The sequence below is a fragment of the Cetorhinus maximus genome, chromosome 8, assembly GCF_964194155.1.
Source record: "Cetorhinus maximus chromosome 8, sCetMax3.hap1.1, whole genome shotgun sequence".
NCBI lineage: Eukaryota > Metazoa > Chordata > Chondrichthyes > Lamniformes > Cetorhinidae > Cetorhinus > Cetorhinus maximus.
The window spans coordinates 111,262,071-111,276,904 of record NC_135886.1 but is presented as its reverse complement, the minus strand read 5'-3'; the positions used below and the strand labels follow the sequence as shown (position 1 = coordinate 111,276,904).

Sequence of the window (14,834 nt, the reverse complement as noted above, 5' to 3'; positions counted from 1 at the left end):
TGTGGCGAGGCAAGTCACCTCTACAGGACCTGCCCCAAACGCTGCCGTACTTACGCACAGGCAGCCAAAGCCGACCACGGGGAAGCAGAAGAAATGTTCCGTGTCACTCCAACCACCAAGGCCCCCAGGGAGCTCAACGGGACAAAGGAGGACACAGAGAGAGACAAGGTGGAGAAAGAGATTGAGGCAACAGAGAGCCAATCAACAGCACCACCCCCTGAACCTTCCAGTCCTCAGGACAGCGAATCAATGGAGGAGGAGGCAGCAGTGGAAAAGCAGCAGGGGGAGTGGCGGACGGTGAAGAACAAGAAAAGTAAGAGGGAGCGAAGAAGAAGCAAAGGCGTTTCCCAGAGAAGCGGCAAGAGGCGTCTCCCATCCGACACGGATGACAAGGGCAGCAGCTCTTCGGATGAGGAAGTGCCAGAGCGGCACCGACAGAAGAGGCGGCAAAGCTCCAGGGCGTTGGAGGACGAGACACCCGAGCTCCAGAAAATTGGAGACAACAAGGAGACCAACGCACCCCAACTTTGCCTGCAACCTGAGGAGGCCAGTGCACCACAGCCCCTGGAATCTGGGAGCAGTGAGGCAATCATCGCACCCCAGCTCCAGGAAGCCAGGAACAGCAACCCCCCAGAGGGGGTGAGTTTTGGAGAAGCTTCTCCAGCAAAGGTCATCTCAAAATCCGCTCACTACGTGAACCTCCAGATGCCACTGGAGCAGAACACGGCCAAGGAGATCTACCTCAGCCCATCCAAAGTGAAGGAATTTGAGCTCACTACGGGTATGAAGGAGCAGACTAAAGGTCTGGGACTCTCAGAGACAGTGGGTTTGGTAGGAGAATAAATGCTTTAATATGGGTTTAAAGATTGTATCCATAAATGTGCGTAGCATTAAATCTACTACGCGATGTGTTGCGACCTTGGACTACCTTGCCAAGGTCAAAGCTGACCTGTTGTTTCTGCAGGAGTGTGCGATACCGCACCTCAGCTCCTACAGGCAATGGTCACGATGGTGGTCCCACGGGCCATCGATCTGGTCGGGCGGAAACGACTCTCGTTCCTCCGGCCTGGGTATTCTGCTGCGGGGAGGCAACTTCACCGTCTCCGAGGTCAAGGAGGTGGTGGGCGGGCGACTCCTGGTAGCAGACGTAATGTACAAGAACGCTCCACTCCGGTTAATTAACGTGTACGGCCCGGCACAAGGGGCTGAGCGGCTGGAGGTTTTTCAGCAGCTCCCACTGCTGCTGGCGACCTCCAGGCCGGTCATTCTGGGCGGGGACTTCAACTGCATCATCGATGCGGCTGGACGATCCGGCAGGGCCGGAAGCAGATTGGACGCTACGTCCAGATCCCTGATGGAAACAGTTAAGGATGCCAAGCTGCACGACGTCTTCAGCAACCCTGCAGACGGAGCGCAGCGTAGATACACCTGGTCGCGGCCAGACGGGTCCATTCGTTCCAGGATAGACTTCCTGTTTGTGTCCCGTGCATTCACAGTCAGATCCACCGAGGTCAAGCCGGTGTTCTTCTCTGACCACTGCCTCCTACTGGCGGACTGCCACTTGGAGGAAGACCTGAGGGTGGGCAGGGGGGCATGGAAGCTAAATGTGCAACTGCTGACCCCAGAGAACATTGAGGAGCTCAAGAGGGAGTACAAAGGTTGGAGAACCGTGAAACCCCTCTTTGAGTCCCTGACACACTGGTGGGAAGTGATCAAGGGAAGCATCAAGAGGTTTTTCATCCGCAAAGGCACCCAGAAAGCTAGAAAGGAACAGAGGGAAATGTCCCGACTCCAGGAAAAGATGCAGAATCTGCTCCGGCTGCGGTCGATGGGGGTCGATGTCAAGGAGGAGCTCCAAGAGGTGAAGGGCCAGCAAGCCTCGCACTTTGCCTCGGAGGCCTCCAAGATCATCTTCCGTTCCAGAGTCCGCTCCGTGGAGCAGGATGAGACGTGCTCACGTTTCTTCTTCCAAAAGGTACACAGAGAGCGCTCTGTGATCAGCAGCCTGAAGGAAGAAGACGGCTCAGTAAAGTCATCACGGTCCGACATTCTGAGGATCAGCAAATCCTTTTATGCCGGACTGTATGACGTGAAGCCCACGGACAGCACGGCCTCCCAGTCCTTCCTGTCCTCTATCACGGAGGTCCTAGACCACAGTACTCGGGAGAGCCTAGACAAACCGCTAACCCCTGACGAACTGACTAAGGCCCTCGAGTCCTTCGAGAAGAGTAAAACCCCCGGAAGCGACGGCCTGCCGGCGGAGTTGTATTCGGCTCTGTGGGACTTGATCGGCCCAGACCTGCTAGAAGTGTACGAGAGTATGCTCCTGGCCGGCAGCATGTCAGAATCCATGAGGAAAGGCATCATCACCCTCATCTACAAGCACAAGGGGGAAAGGGAGGAAATTAGAAATTGGCGACCCATTTCACTGTTGAATATGGACTATAAGATTCTGTCCAAGGTCATCGCCAACCGGGTCAAATCCGCTCTGGAATTGGTGATTCACCCTGACCAGACCTGCTCTGTGCCAGGCAGGAAGATCTCTGACAGCCTGGCGCTGCTCAGGGATACGATTGCCTATGTACAGGACAGGGGTGTGGATACCTGCCTCATCAGCTTGGATCAGGAGAAGGCCTTTGACAGAATATCGCACACCTACATGGGGGATGTGCTCTCCAAAATGGGCTTTGGGGAGGGAATTCGAAATTGGATCCAACTGCTCTACACTAACATCAGTAGCGCAGTCTCAATCAATGGGTGGGAAACAGATAGCTTTCCGATTAAATCTGGAGTCAGGCAGGGCTGCCCTCTCTCGCCTGTCCTTTTTGTGTGCTGCATAGAACCCTTTGCCGAGTCCACCAGGAAGGATCCGGGCATAAGAGGAGTGACGATCCCAGGCAGTGGAGGCACTCAGGTAAAAGCCTCCCTGTACATGGACGACGTCGTCGTCTTCTGCTCGGATCCGCTGTCGGTGCGCAGACTGATGCACGTCTGCGACCAGTTCGAACTGGCCTCGGGAGCCAAGGTAAATCGTGGGAAGAGCGAGGCCATGTTCTTTGGGAAGTGGGCTGACCGATCCTTTGTCCCCTTCACTGTCAGGGCTGACGGCCTGAAGGTGCTGGGGATATGGTTCGGAGGGACCGGGGCATGCGTTAGAAACTGGAAGGAGCGAGTGGCTATGGTGAAAAGGAAACTGGGCATGTGGGAGCGACGCTCCCTCTCCATTGCGGGTAAGAACCTGGTCATCAGGTGTGAGGTACTCTCGCTGTTGCTGTACGTGGCGCAGGTCTGGCCCATTCCACACTCCTGCGCGATGGCGATCACTCGAGCCATCTTCCGCTTTATCTGGAGGTCGAAAATGGATCGTGTCTGCAGGGACGCGATGTACAAGCCTCTAGATAAAGGGGGAAAAAACGTGCCCAACATCGCCCTCATACTGATGGCCACCTTTGTGTGCGGCTGCATCAAGCGGTGCGTAGACCCTCAGTACGCAAACACCAAGTGTCACTACGTGCTGAGGTTCTACCTGTCCCCGGTGTTGCGAAGGATGGGTCTGGCCACGCTGCCGCGGAACGCTCCAAGTAGTTGGACCGTGCCGTACCACCTGTCCCTGGTGGAAAAATTTATGCAGAAAAACACCTTTGACCACAAGTCCATCAGGCAGTGGTCAGCACGTAACGTCCTAGAGGCCCTGAGGGATAAGGAGAGGGTGGACCCTGTGGGATGGTTCCCCGAGCAGACTGTCAAAGTCATTTGGCAGAATGCCTCATCGCCAGAACTTTCCAACAAGCACCAAGACGTAGCTTGGCTGGTGGTGAGAAAGGCCCTCCCCGTCAGATCCTTCCTACACGCCAGGAGTCTCACCCCCTCTGCACGATGCCCTCGAGGTGGCTGTGGTGGGGAAGAGACCGTTGTTCACCTCCTTGTGGATTGTGCCTTTGCAAAGAAAGTCTGGAGAGAGATGCAGTGGTTGCTGTCGAGGTTCATCCCGAGCAGTTCTGTGACACAGGACTCTGTGCTCTACGGGCTGTTCCCAGGGACACACACCGAGACAAACATCAACTGCAGCTGGAGGATCATCAACTCGGTGAAAGACGCGCTTTGGTCTGCCCGAAACTTGTTGGTCTTCCAGCACAAAGAGTTGTCCCCGACCGATTGTTGCGGACTGGCACAATCCAAAGTCCAGGACTACGTGCTGAGGGACGCACTAAAGCTTGGGGCAGCTGCCGCAAAGGCGCAATGGGGAAGGGTCGCTGTCTAAGACCTTTCTACCACAGCGCACCGAGAGACTGGGAACTGTTTAGAGCCCCTCGGGCTGTACAGATCAAGATGAAGGGCTGTGGGTGACTGTGGTATTGTTTGTGCTGATGCACCTGGTGATGCATTTTGTGGGGGTTTGGCCTGGATTGTACCCTTGTAATGTTGTTTTTGAAATGGTTTTGAATGTGATTGAAGATTTTTATGAATAAAGTTTGAATTTTCCAGTTAGCCTCGTACGATAGACCTTAATTTAGTTGAATTGGCTATTCACTGCTTACAGGCGGGTAGTCATACAGCCACACCCATCCTGCAGGGATCCAGGGAATCAGCACACCAGCTCGTGAGATTCCAGGCCTCCCTCCCTGCCGGCACTCATTAGGGCCTGAAAGTTCAGCCTATGATTAATGTCAATGAGGAATAAAAGAAAACTGAAGGTTAAGGATAGGGAATAGTGGGAACCATAAAAAAAAACTACATGATTCAAAAAGGAGATCTAAATGGACAGTCTTTCTCTAGTGGTTTTGCTCATTTGATTGTGAAAATTAGCCATGGTATATGGAATCTAATGAAGAAAGAAGAATATGAAAGTATATATATAACATTATTATAGTTACAATCATGTAATTTTTAGACTGACTTCATAGCAATGGCAGTATTTTCATATGAAAGGTAATTTAAAATATTATTGATTGTGCTGAGTGACTGTAATTGCTTAAATTGAATTCTTTAACTTGTGAAAAAACTTTGTAAGTTAAAATGCTATACTAAACATTAGTATTGAAATGTTTCACAGCCTACAGTGAAAGGCCTACCTCCCAGTCAAGGACTGAAGCTTGCCATTGAGCCATCTTGTCAATATTCTCCAGTCTTCTTTTGCGTTCATTGATTTGTTGGGTCACATTCCTCATGACTGCTAAAGCTGCAGCTACATACCTATAATCACTGGAACGGAATAAAAACAAGTTTTGATATCTCTTCCTAAAAGCAATTGGCAAAAGTACCAAAGAGATAAACAGAATCTTTTTATGGAGCAAGTTGTAATGATTTGGAATTCATAACCTGAAACGGTGGTGGAAACAGATTGAATAGTAACTTTCAAAAGGAAATTGGATATGCACTTGAAAGGGGAAAAAAATGTGCAGCTGTGGGGCAAGGGAAGGGGTGTGGGACTAATTGGATAGCTCTTTAAAAGAGCTAATGCAAGCACAATGGGCCAACAGAGCAGCTGATATATTATTATAGCTACACCCAACTGCAGCAGGAACACACATTCTGGAAATTGGGGATTGAGTTGTACCCTAGCCTTTTTCCTCCAGTAGGGTTAAATCCAGTTTAAAGCAATGGGACGAAAGTCTCCTTTTCTCTGTTTACTGTCTTAATCCAGTGATTAACAGACAAAATTCTGCCTAATTTAGGACTAATTAGCTCCGAATTAACAATCTCACTGCGATGATGACTGGTGTAAATGAGTGTTAAAATTTCATATGAGAGCAATAGGATGTGTAGTGACCATTAATTTAACTGTGCACAGCAGAACTGACCACTCCACTTACACAGCCACATGAAATGTATCAATTTCATTATTTGGCTGGCCTGTATATTCAACAGTCAAGAAGCTCAACAACATCCAGGATAAAATAAGCAGCTTGATCCACCAGTTTAAACAGTCACTCCTTCCACCACCTGACTTGGAAATATATCGCTGTTCCTTCATCATCTCTGGGTCAAAATCCTGGGTCCCTTCCTAACAGCACTTTGGAAACATTTTCACCACACAGACTGCAGCATTTCAACAGGGTGACTCACATTCACCTTCTAAAAAACGATTAGGGATGGTGTTATGTTCCTTCTGTTGGGTCGCTTTGCTCAGTGAATACGGTCGCACGCCTATCTACTGGTGAGTGAGTTGGTAAACAATATACTGCAGACGTAGAGACCAATGTAAGATGAAGCACATGCTGTTTATTTACACAAGTAACAAAGCACTAACACGTGTGCGCTTCTCCAACTAGACCCTATTCTAAACTACTGTTTAATATTGTAGCCCACGCTACACAGCCATTGGGTAATACAATCACATGGTCAATCTGCTCACATTCTCTTAAAGGTGTATTGCACCTTCGATAACCACAGATGGGCAATAAATAAAAACTGCAAATGAATGAATAAAAAAAAAGGCAATAACAGTAATAGATTCACAGGATACGTAAAGTGGGGGGACAGGTGAACATTCTCTCTCCAGTATTCTTACTAAAGCCAATTCCTCCAGCATTGAAAGCATGATCATCTGAAATCAGCTCTGCTGGTCTGGATACCGCATCTGTCTGTCAAATAAACAGCTTTTGAAGCCAATTCTCTTTTCACAACTTAAAGATGGAACTCAATCTCAAGGAGGACAGAGAAATATTTTAAAAACATTCTGAAGGCCTCATTGAAATGGGGACAAATTGACATAATTACGTGGGAGGGACTTGTTGCTAACCTTGTCACATTGCAGTGCCTCATCCAACAGGGAACAACACAGTTGGAAACTGACTGCATAAACTCTGCTGTGGAGAAACAACTAAAGTGGAAGGAGAAAGAGCAGAATCACAGCTCAAGGAACATCCTTCCTCAGGGTAACTCTTGTCCTCTCTGCCTAAAGACCTGTGGCTCCAGGATTAGCCTGCCGAGTCACCAGAGGGCACACAAAAAATGCAGCTTGGCCGACGTCATCCTCGTTTTGAGGGACTGATGACTACGATGAAGAGGTTAAAATAACAAACTGTGAAAATTGTTCAAAATAGACTTGACATTCAATTCTGGGACTTAGATTCAAACAAATCCAGGACAAACTAATAAGATGCAATGGGAAAATGGTACTCGACCTTCAGGGAACAGATTTGTTGAGGGAGTCACAAGGCACCACAGCTAGGGATTCCCCTGCTCCAAAGTGATGTCACTGATGGGTTCCCTGGCCAGAAGCCAGCTTGATGGCATGCTGGCCTCCAGTCAGAGGAGGTTAATGAAGGCCTGAGCAGCAGGTAAGTTCCCACCAGGGGCATGGTGGGGAGGGGGTGGTGGGAAGAGGAGGGGCATGTCAATTGGTTGCATTGCCAATCTCAGCAGTGGAGGCCAGATACTTACGGTGAGGAATCAGAGACCTGGGTTATGGAGGGTGCAAGGGTTGGGAATCAATGTTCAAAGGATGGGTGTAACAATCGGAGGCCTCATGTTGATGAGGGGTGAATTTGGGCCGGTGGTGGGATTGGGGGCCTTGTGGGGGAAGGCTGTGGGGGATGCCCGATCCTAAAAGCTTCTCAGACACAGGCATCTGGGTCTCAATTGGAATCTCAACCTCATTCTCATATTTATTTTCCACCCCACCTCCTTGGAGTCGGTTGACTGCCAATCAACTTCCGATATCAGTTAAAGCTAGAAATGGGTGGATTGGAGGCAGGTTTCTCTAATTGTTCTTTAAAGAAATGTTAAATTATGAAGAATCTTTTTTTTTTAAAATGACATTTTAATTATGTCATTCAGCATGAGGGATCTTAGCTGTGTTGAATGAAACGCTATTCATTTTGAGCATCTGAGGTCCCAATTCAATTTGGGTATCACAATAATAGATGAAGAGTAAGGTTCTCGCTGCTTTTTCCAGCCTTAGAATAATATTAGAGTAATCTAGAATAACAATGCAAGATTTTCTTCCTGTATTAATCTCTCTGAATGAGATTGTTAGTTTAATGCCAAAGTAGAAGCAGTTTTATGCTGTGGGCTCTTATCTCTTATGAATTGCTTTGAAACTGCGAAAACTCATTTCATACAGGACTGTAACAGCCTACAGCGTAAGACACTTCAGGCTGAATTTTAATCTAAGGAGGCGCAGTTTGAGTTGGGCAGGTGGGGGGGGGGTGTGGGGGGTTAAATTCTGAAAAATCTGTTTCCTATTCAGCTATTATTGCAAGACCCTAAACAAATCGGGACCTCAAATATTCAAAATGAACAATTTGATAAACTGAAATTTAGAGTACAAGTCATTTATGAAGTGTGTGAGTGAAGAGTTGAGACAAAGATGTCTAGAAGTGACACACTATCAAAAAAAAGCCATATTATTTGTTCAGCATTGCCTGACATTTCTTTTTTATGTCTTGCTGATTGAAGCATGATCTCGGAAGATGGAGAAAGAACCCCTCCCAAAACAGTTAATTAACAAAATCTCAGAACTAGGTAAATATTCTCAGGGAAATTTCAACTTTTTGGAAAATTAGCTGCAAAGATCTGCGTACTGGGATATCTTTCAAGATCATTATTTTCCTTTTAACTACTGGTGGTTTTAATATACTTTTTCTAAAACCTTTATTCATGTGTTTCAGTATCTAATTCATAGAATCACATGTAAGAACCTCATTTTACAGGGTAACATGGGGAAGAATGAGATTTTGCTCTTGTTCCACATAAAGAAAATACCCAATTTCAGCAATCCTTTCAAAGTGGGGACATTGGTACTTTCAATAGCTCATTCGGCAAGTGCACTGCCCAATGTAGAACAAAGCCCCCACTAGACTAGCAAGGTTCAAAGTTCCATAAATGTTCTATGCTTTGTGGAGAAATGCCTTTATGCACTGCTGCCTTTAGTGTACTGTGGCTTGCATTGTCATATGACCTCTGAGGTAATCGTGTGTCATAGTCATTTGACCTCTGAGGTCATCTTGGGTGAAACAAAGGCTTTGGACAGAATCTCTTTTACCCACCACATGGAACACAGTGTCAGGAGTGTGCAACTGAAATTGAGTGGATTTTGATAACTGTAAGAGAGCCACCTGGTGTGAGAAACAGTAGAGAATAATTAAAACTTCAGTCTACAACTTTGTACTAGACATTGCCTGCTGGGAGAGTCAATGTGGCTTTGAACATTCCAGTACCGGCTGCTATGGAGATGAAGGTAGATTTGAGAATGAATTGGAAATTCTTCCAGTCTCGGAAGACAGAGTAATAAAATTGCCACAGAGTTAAACAAGAAGCCTGAAAAATAAGAACAGCAACTTTGTTATCAATGCTGGGGAAAGAGTGCTACAAGCTGTATTGCATCCTAGGCCTCACTGAGCAGCACAAAAGCTAGTCTTGTGAAATTTTGGAGGCCTTGAAGACCAGTTTGAACTCTCTACTAATGTTCTTTATGAATGCTGCGTGTTCAACACCAGAGCTCAGGAAGATTGACCAGTATGCCATTGTACTGAGACATCTAGCTGAATATTGGGCATTTGGGAAACTCAAGGATGATCTGATCAGAGCTAGGACTGTCTTAGGCACAAAGGATCCTGCCATGAGAGCACATCTACTGAGAGAAGAGGAACTTACTCTCAAGAAAGATATTGACATGTGCAGAAGCTCTGAGGTGTTTAATCATCAACTGAGGAGTATTGATGGGAGAACCGACGAGGCTTTTCAGTTCAGGCCTTTCGAGCACAAGACGTTGGAGAAAAGGAAGAACTATTCACAGGAGAGCCAGCAGAAAAATCAAGGTCGGAGAACTGGATGTAACTATTGTAGAGGACACCACGCAAAAGAAAAGGAAACATGGATCAGCATGGGGAAAGCAGTGCTTTAACTGCAAAAAGCGGAATCACTTTGCAAGCAAGTGTTTTGCTGGAAAGAAGAAAAGCAAGCCTAAGAAGATGGTTGCTGGAGAGATGTCGGACAATAGTTCTGATGAATCACTCTATGCCCTAGAACAGTTTGGCACCGAGAAGTCTCAAGGTAAAACATAGTTTGTGACTAGTGGAATGATGACTGCAGAAGGAGACCATCAAGTTAATATAAAGTGTCAGATAGACACTGGTGCTAGGTGCAACATAATGAACTTCACAGACCTATGTGAAATGGCTCAAGATGTTGATCCAAAAATGAAGCCATCAAAGGTAAAGTTGAAGCTACATAATAGAACGCTGCTCAGCCCAAGAGAGCAAATTAATCTGTCAGCCCAATGCAATGAAAGAAGATCTACAGTTCCAGACAGTAGACACTATACAAAGTCCATTCATCTCAGCTGAAACAACTCAAAAGCTTGGACTGGTAATTCTCCATGTACCAGAAGAGGGTTGCAGTTTTACGCATGGCACCAAGCCATTGACTGCTGAACAGATCCTAAAAAATTACAAAGTTGTTTTTACAGGTCTTGGATGTTTTCCTGATGAATATCATCTTGAAGGAGATGAAAGTGTGAGACCAGTTCAGCACCTCCCGAGGAGAGTTGCAGTTGCCCTCAAGTCCAGCCTGAAAGACAAGATAGACGAGCTTGACAGCATGGGAGAAATCAAGAAAGTGACAACTCCTACAGACTAGATTAGCAGCATGGAAGCAGTGAATAAACCTGGAAAGCTGAGAGTGTGTATAGGTCCAAAGGACTTCAATAAAGCTTTGAAGAGATCTCGCTATCCCAACCATTGAAGGAATGTTATCACAGCTTGCCAAGGCAAAAACCTTTACCACCCCAGATGTGAAAGGTGAATACTGGCAAGTGAAGTTGGATGAAAACAGTAGTTTTCTGACTAAGTTCTGAATGACATTTGCGAGATATAGATGGTTGCGCATGCCATTTGGTGTTTCTACTGCTTTGAAGAGTATCAACATGGATAGCATGAGATAGTCAATGATCTTCCAGGAGAGGAAACAATCGTGGATGATCTGCTAGTCTGTGGATGTGGAGGTTCAATGGATGAAGCCATCACAATCATGATCAGAATCTAATGAGACTGCCAGAGAGAGTTTGCCAGATGAATCTGAAGCTGAGCAAGAAAAAATCTGTAACGGAAGATGACTGAAGTCAAGTACATGGATCATATATTGACAATGAAAGGACTTCTCCCTCATCTAGATAAAGTGTGAGCTGTAGCAGAGATGCAGCAACCAACAGCTGTGAAGATGGTTCAAAGATTTGTTGGATTTGTGAACTACGTAGCAAGTTCTTGCCCAATTTGTCATCAGAGTGTGAACCTCTACGCAAACTCATCGCAAAGGATTTTTTTTTTATATTCGTTCATGGGATGTAGGTGTTGCTGGCTAGGCCAGCATTTATTGCGCATCCCTAATTGCCCATGTTCAGAGAGCATTTTAAGAGTCAACCACATTGCTGTGGGTTTGGAGCCACATGTAAGCCAGACCAGGTGAGAATGGAAGAGTTAAAGGATATTAGTGAACCAGATGGGTTTTTTACAACAATCAACAATGGTCATCAAAAGAATTTTAATTCCAGATTTTTTAATGAATTAAAATTTCACTATCTGCCATGGTGGGATTTCATGGGGGTCTCTAGAGCATTATCTTGGGTCTCTGGAATACCAGTCCAGTGACAATACCACTACACCACCGCCTCCTCTAAATGTTTAGTGGTATTGGGGCAAGGGACAAGAAGCAGCTTCCACTTGCATCAAACAACTAGTGACAACAATGCTGAGGTACTATGATATCAACAACAAAATCATTCTGCAGTGTGATGCCAGCAAAATAGGACTTGGAGCAATCTTATGTAGCAAAGGCAACCAGTTGCATTTGCATCCAGAGCATTAACAAAAACTGAATGACGCTACGCACAAATTGAGAAAAAGTGCTTGGCTGTTGTCTTTGCTTATGAACATTTTAATGGGTACCTGTTTGGGAGAGAGAAAGTGATGGTAGTGCCTGCCCAGAAGCCACTTCAAAGCATATTTCTCAATCAGCTTCTATCTACTCCAAAGCATCTGCAAAGGATGTTCCTTTATTTGTAGAGATAACATTTGGAAGTGAAGTGCAAGCAAGGGAAGCAGATGTACATCACCGACATGCTGTCAAGAGCCACACTCCCTTTGAAGGAAGTTGATGACGCTAGTTCAGAGTGTGAAATCTTCCAGATTCAATGAGAAGCAACTGCACGATACGCCCTGGAAATCATCAACCCAGCAAAGGCAATGAATCTGACAGACAAGCTTCTTGCTCAGATCAAGCAAACTATATAACGAGATGCAACTCTCCAAGTGCGACTGGAAGTGGTGATGAAAGGATGTCCTGAAACCATCAAGGACACAGCTTTTGCTAAAAGAGAGTATTAGGCATACAGAGATGAAGTGATTGCCCAAGATGGCAATTTATACAAAGGGACAAAGTCATCATCCTTAAGGAGATGAGAAAAGAGACGTTGCAGTGCATCCACACAAGCCATCAAGGAATCGAATCTAGTCTGAGGAAGTCTAGTCTGGCCAAACATGAGCAATGAGATTAAGGACCACATTAGCCAGTGCAGTGCATGTAATGAACATCAAGCTAAGCAAACTAAAGAGTTGCTATTATACATGATATCCAAGAACAGACTGGAAAGAACAAATAGATTTATGTGCATGCATGATGATTTTCTTAATAGACCATCTATGTCGGTAACATGCAATTGCAAAGGTTAGTGCATGCAATTTGTTTTTTATTTTTATGAAAGGGGGATTGTGGTAATCTGAGGTGCAATACACCTTTAAGAGAATGTGAACAGATTGACCATGTGACTGTATTACCCAATTGCTGTGTAGCGCGGGCTACAATGTTAATCAGTAGTTTAGAGCAGGGTCTCATTGGAGAAGCACACGTTGTGTTAGTGCTCTGTTACTTGTGTAAATAAACAGCATGTGCTTCATCTTATATTGGTCTCTGTGTGTCTACAGTATATTGTTGCCAACTCACCTACCAGTAAATAGGTGTGCAAGCATGTTCGTGAGCAAAGTGACCCGACAGAGAAGGAACATAACAGGGATGTTTGGAGAAATGCCTTTGTACACTACTGCCTTTTGTGTGCTGTGACTTGCTATAGTCATGTGACCTCTGAGGTCACCTTGGGTAAAACAAAGGCTTTGGCCAGAAGCTATTTTACCCACCACATGGAAGCTGCTCTTAAACTGGGAATCCTAAATTATATTCACAGACCTTGAGCTGGTGAGGGGAAGGAATAACCTGGATGCATTCCCTTAATCCTACACAGTGAATAACTGGAAAGGAGATGTGTGTGAATCACAAATAAGGACAAGAATGAGCCGTTGCTGTGAATCAACAGGTTCTGAGAGCAATTGTATAATTTCTGCCTTTACAATAAGCTAAGATCAGCAGCTTCAGCACAGGCCAAGAATCAACCTGATCAGTGGAGCTCAACCATTGATATAAATTCATTGAGCTGAGGCGCAGGGGAAGAGTGGACACCAGCGGTTTTTTTACACATCCATTTTCTAAAAGTCTTTCAGGATTGACAGCAGTAATGACTTGGAAAATCCCAGTATTCCCAGTTTTTCCTTCAAATCTTGTGGTATACAATTAATTTACATTCAAAGAGCGCACAATAAAAATTCAAATCCTGATTTGACTTTGACTGTTCATTTTTAACATAATGAAATTGAAGATCTGGGGCGGGATTTTCCATCCCCAAAAGTCAATGGACTTTTAGCTGGGCTGCCGAATGTCCCGCAGCGGCTCCCACCACAACGGGGCTAGAAAATCCCAGCCCTGGTGTCCAATCTAAGGTTTCTAGATAAGGCAGAGTGAACAGGAAGAGTGAGGTAGATAGAGCTAAAGATTGGGAACAAACAATAGAGATATGGAGAGCAGCGTTGGGTAAATGAGAGAAATGGAGAAAAATAGAACAGGTACTGAATACCTGCAAAAAAGAGAAACAATGAAAGGAGCATTCCTTCTGTTTGACATTTGCAGCAAATTCATAAATACATTCTTTACCTCTCCTTATAAAACCAAATAAACAGCATTGATCAATAAAGAAAAGATACAACAATAGAGACAGAACTAAAATAGGAAGAAAGGAAAATGTTACATCAAACTAAGAAAAAAAAAAGCAAAATAGTACTTTATGTGCAGTTCTTTTCTCACCTCCAGCCTCTAACCTCTTTTTCTTGACTCTGTGTTATGAAAAGTAGTCCGTTGAATTTTCCTTTCTGTTTCCAACTAAACTGCAAATTTTCCTCATTCTTTCCCAGAATCTCAAAACAATAGGGATTAGATTTTACAGTGGGGGTGTCCCAACCCCACATGGAAAATCCGGGGTCAAGCCCACCTCCAGTTGGGGAGCTCGTCCCACAGCCATTTAGGCCCAGCTAACCATTGAATATTGATGGCTCACGTTACTAATGTTAAACAATCATATAAATTTCAAACCAATATGACAAATTCCACATTAAACTCCACATAAAAACTGCAGTTTTAAATTAGCAGCAGGAGTCATAATCTGAATGCTACAAGCCAAGCACAAAATACTGGCCCTGATTTATGGACCCCTGCTAATTGTCATGTTCTTAGTGCATTTTATAGCTAAAAGTTCGAAGCTAAAGGTTTAAAGCATGGAAGGATAAAACAGCTGTTTATAGATTCAAAGCTGGTGAATATTTTGTTTCAAGTAAAGAATAATCTACAAAAACTGACAAAGGGCTGCGGCAAAGCACACTGCAAAATTCCAACAGCTCTTTAAGACCATAAGACACAGAAGCAGAAATTAGGCCATTCGGCCCATCGAGTCTGCTCCGCCATTCAATCATGGCTGATAAGTTTCTCAACCCCATTCTCCCGCCTTCTCTCCG

General features: G+C 45.2%; 1 protein-coding gene across 7 annotated transcripts in view; it reads right to left on the bottom strand.

Annotated features, from left to right (window-relative positions):
* Positions 1 to 14,834, bottom strand: part of arhgef9a (Cdc42 guanine nucleotide exchange factor (GEF) 9a) — a 404,937-nt gene that overhangs the window by 124,165 nt on the left and 265,938 nt on the right. For 6 of the 7 annotated variants that reach the window (XM_078547438.1, XM_078547441.1, XM_078547439.1 and 3 more), the window contains one exon: positions 5,073 to 5,202. In XM_078547438.1, coding sequence (XP_078403564.1) covers positions 5,073 to 5,202 — 130 coding nt within the window. Of the gene's footprint in view, positions 1 to 4,625; positions 4,823 to 5,072; positions 5,203 to 14,834 lie in introns of those variants that run through there. The other variant, XM_078547440.1, reaches the window with a different exon arrangement.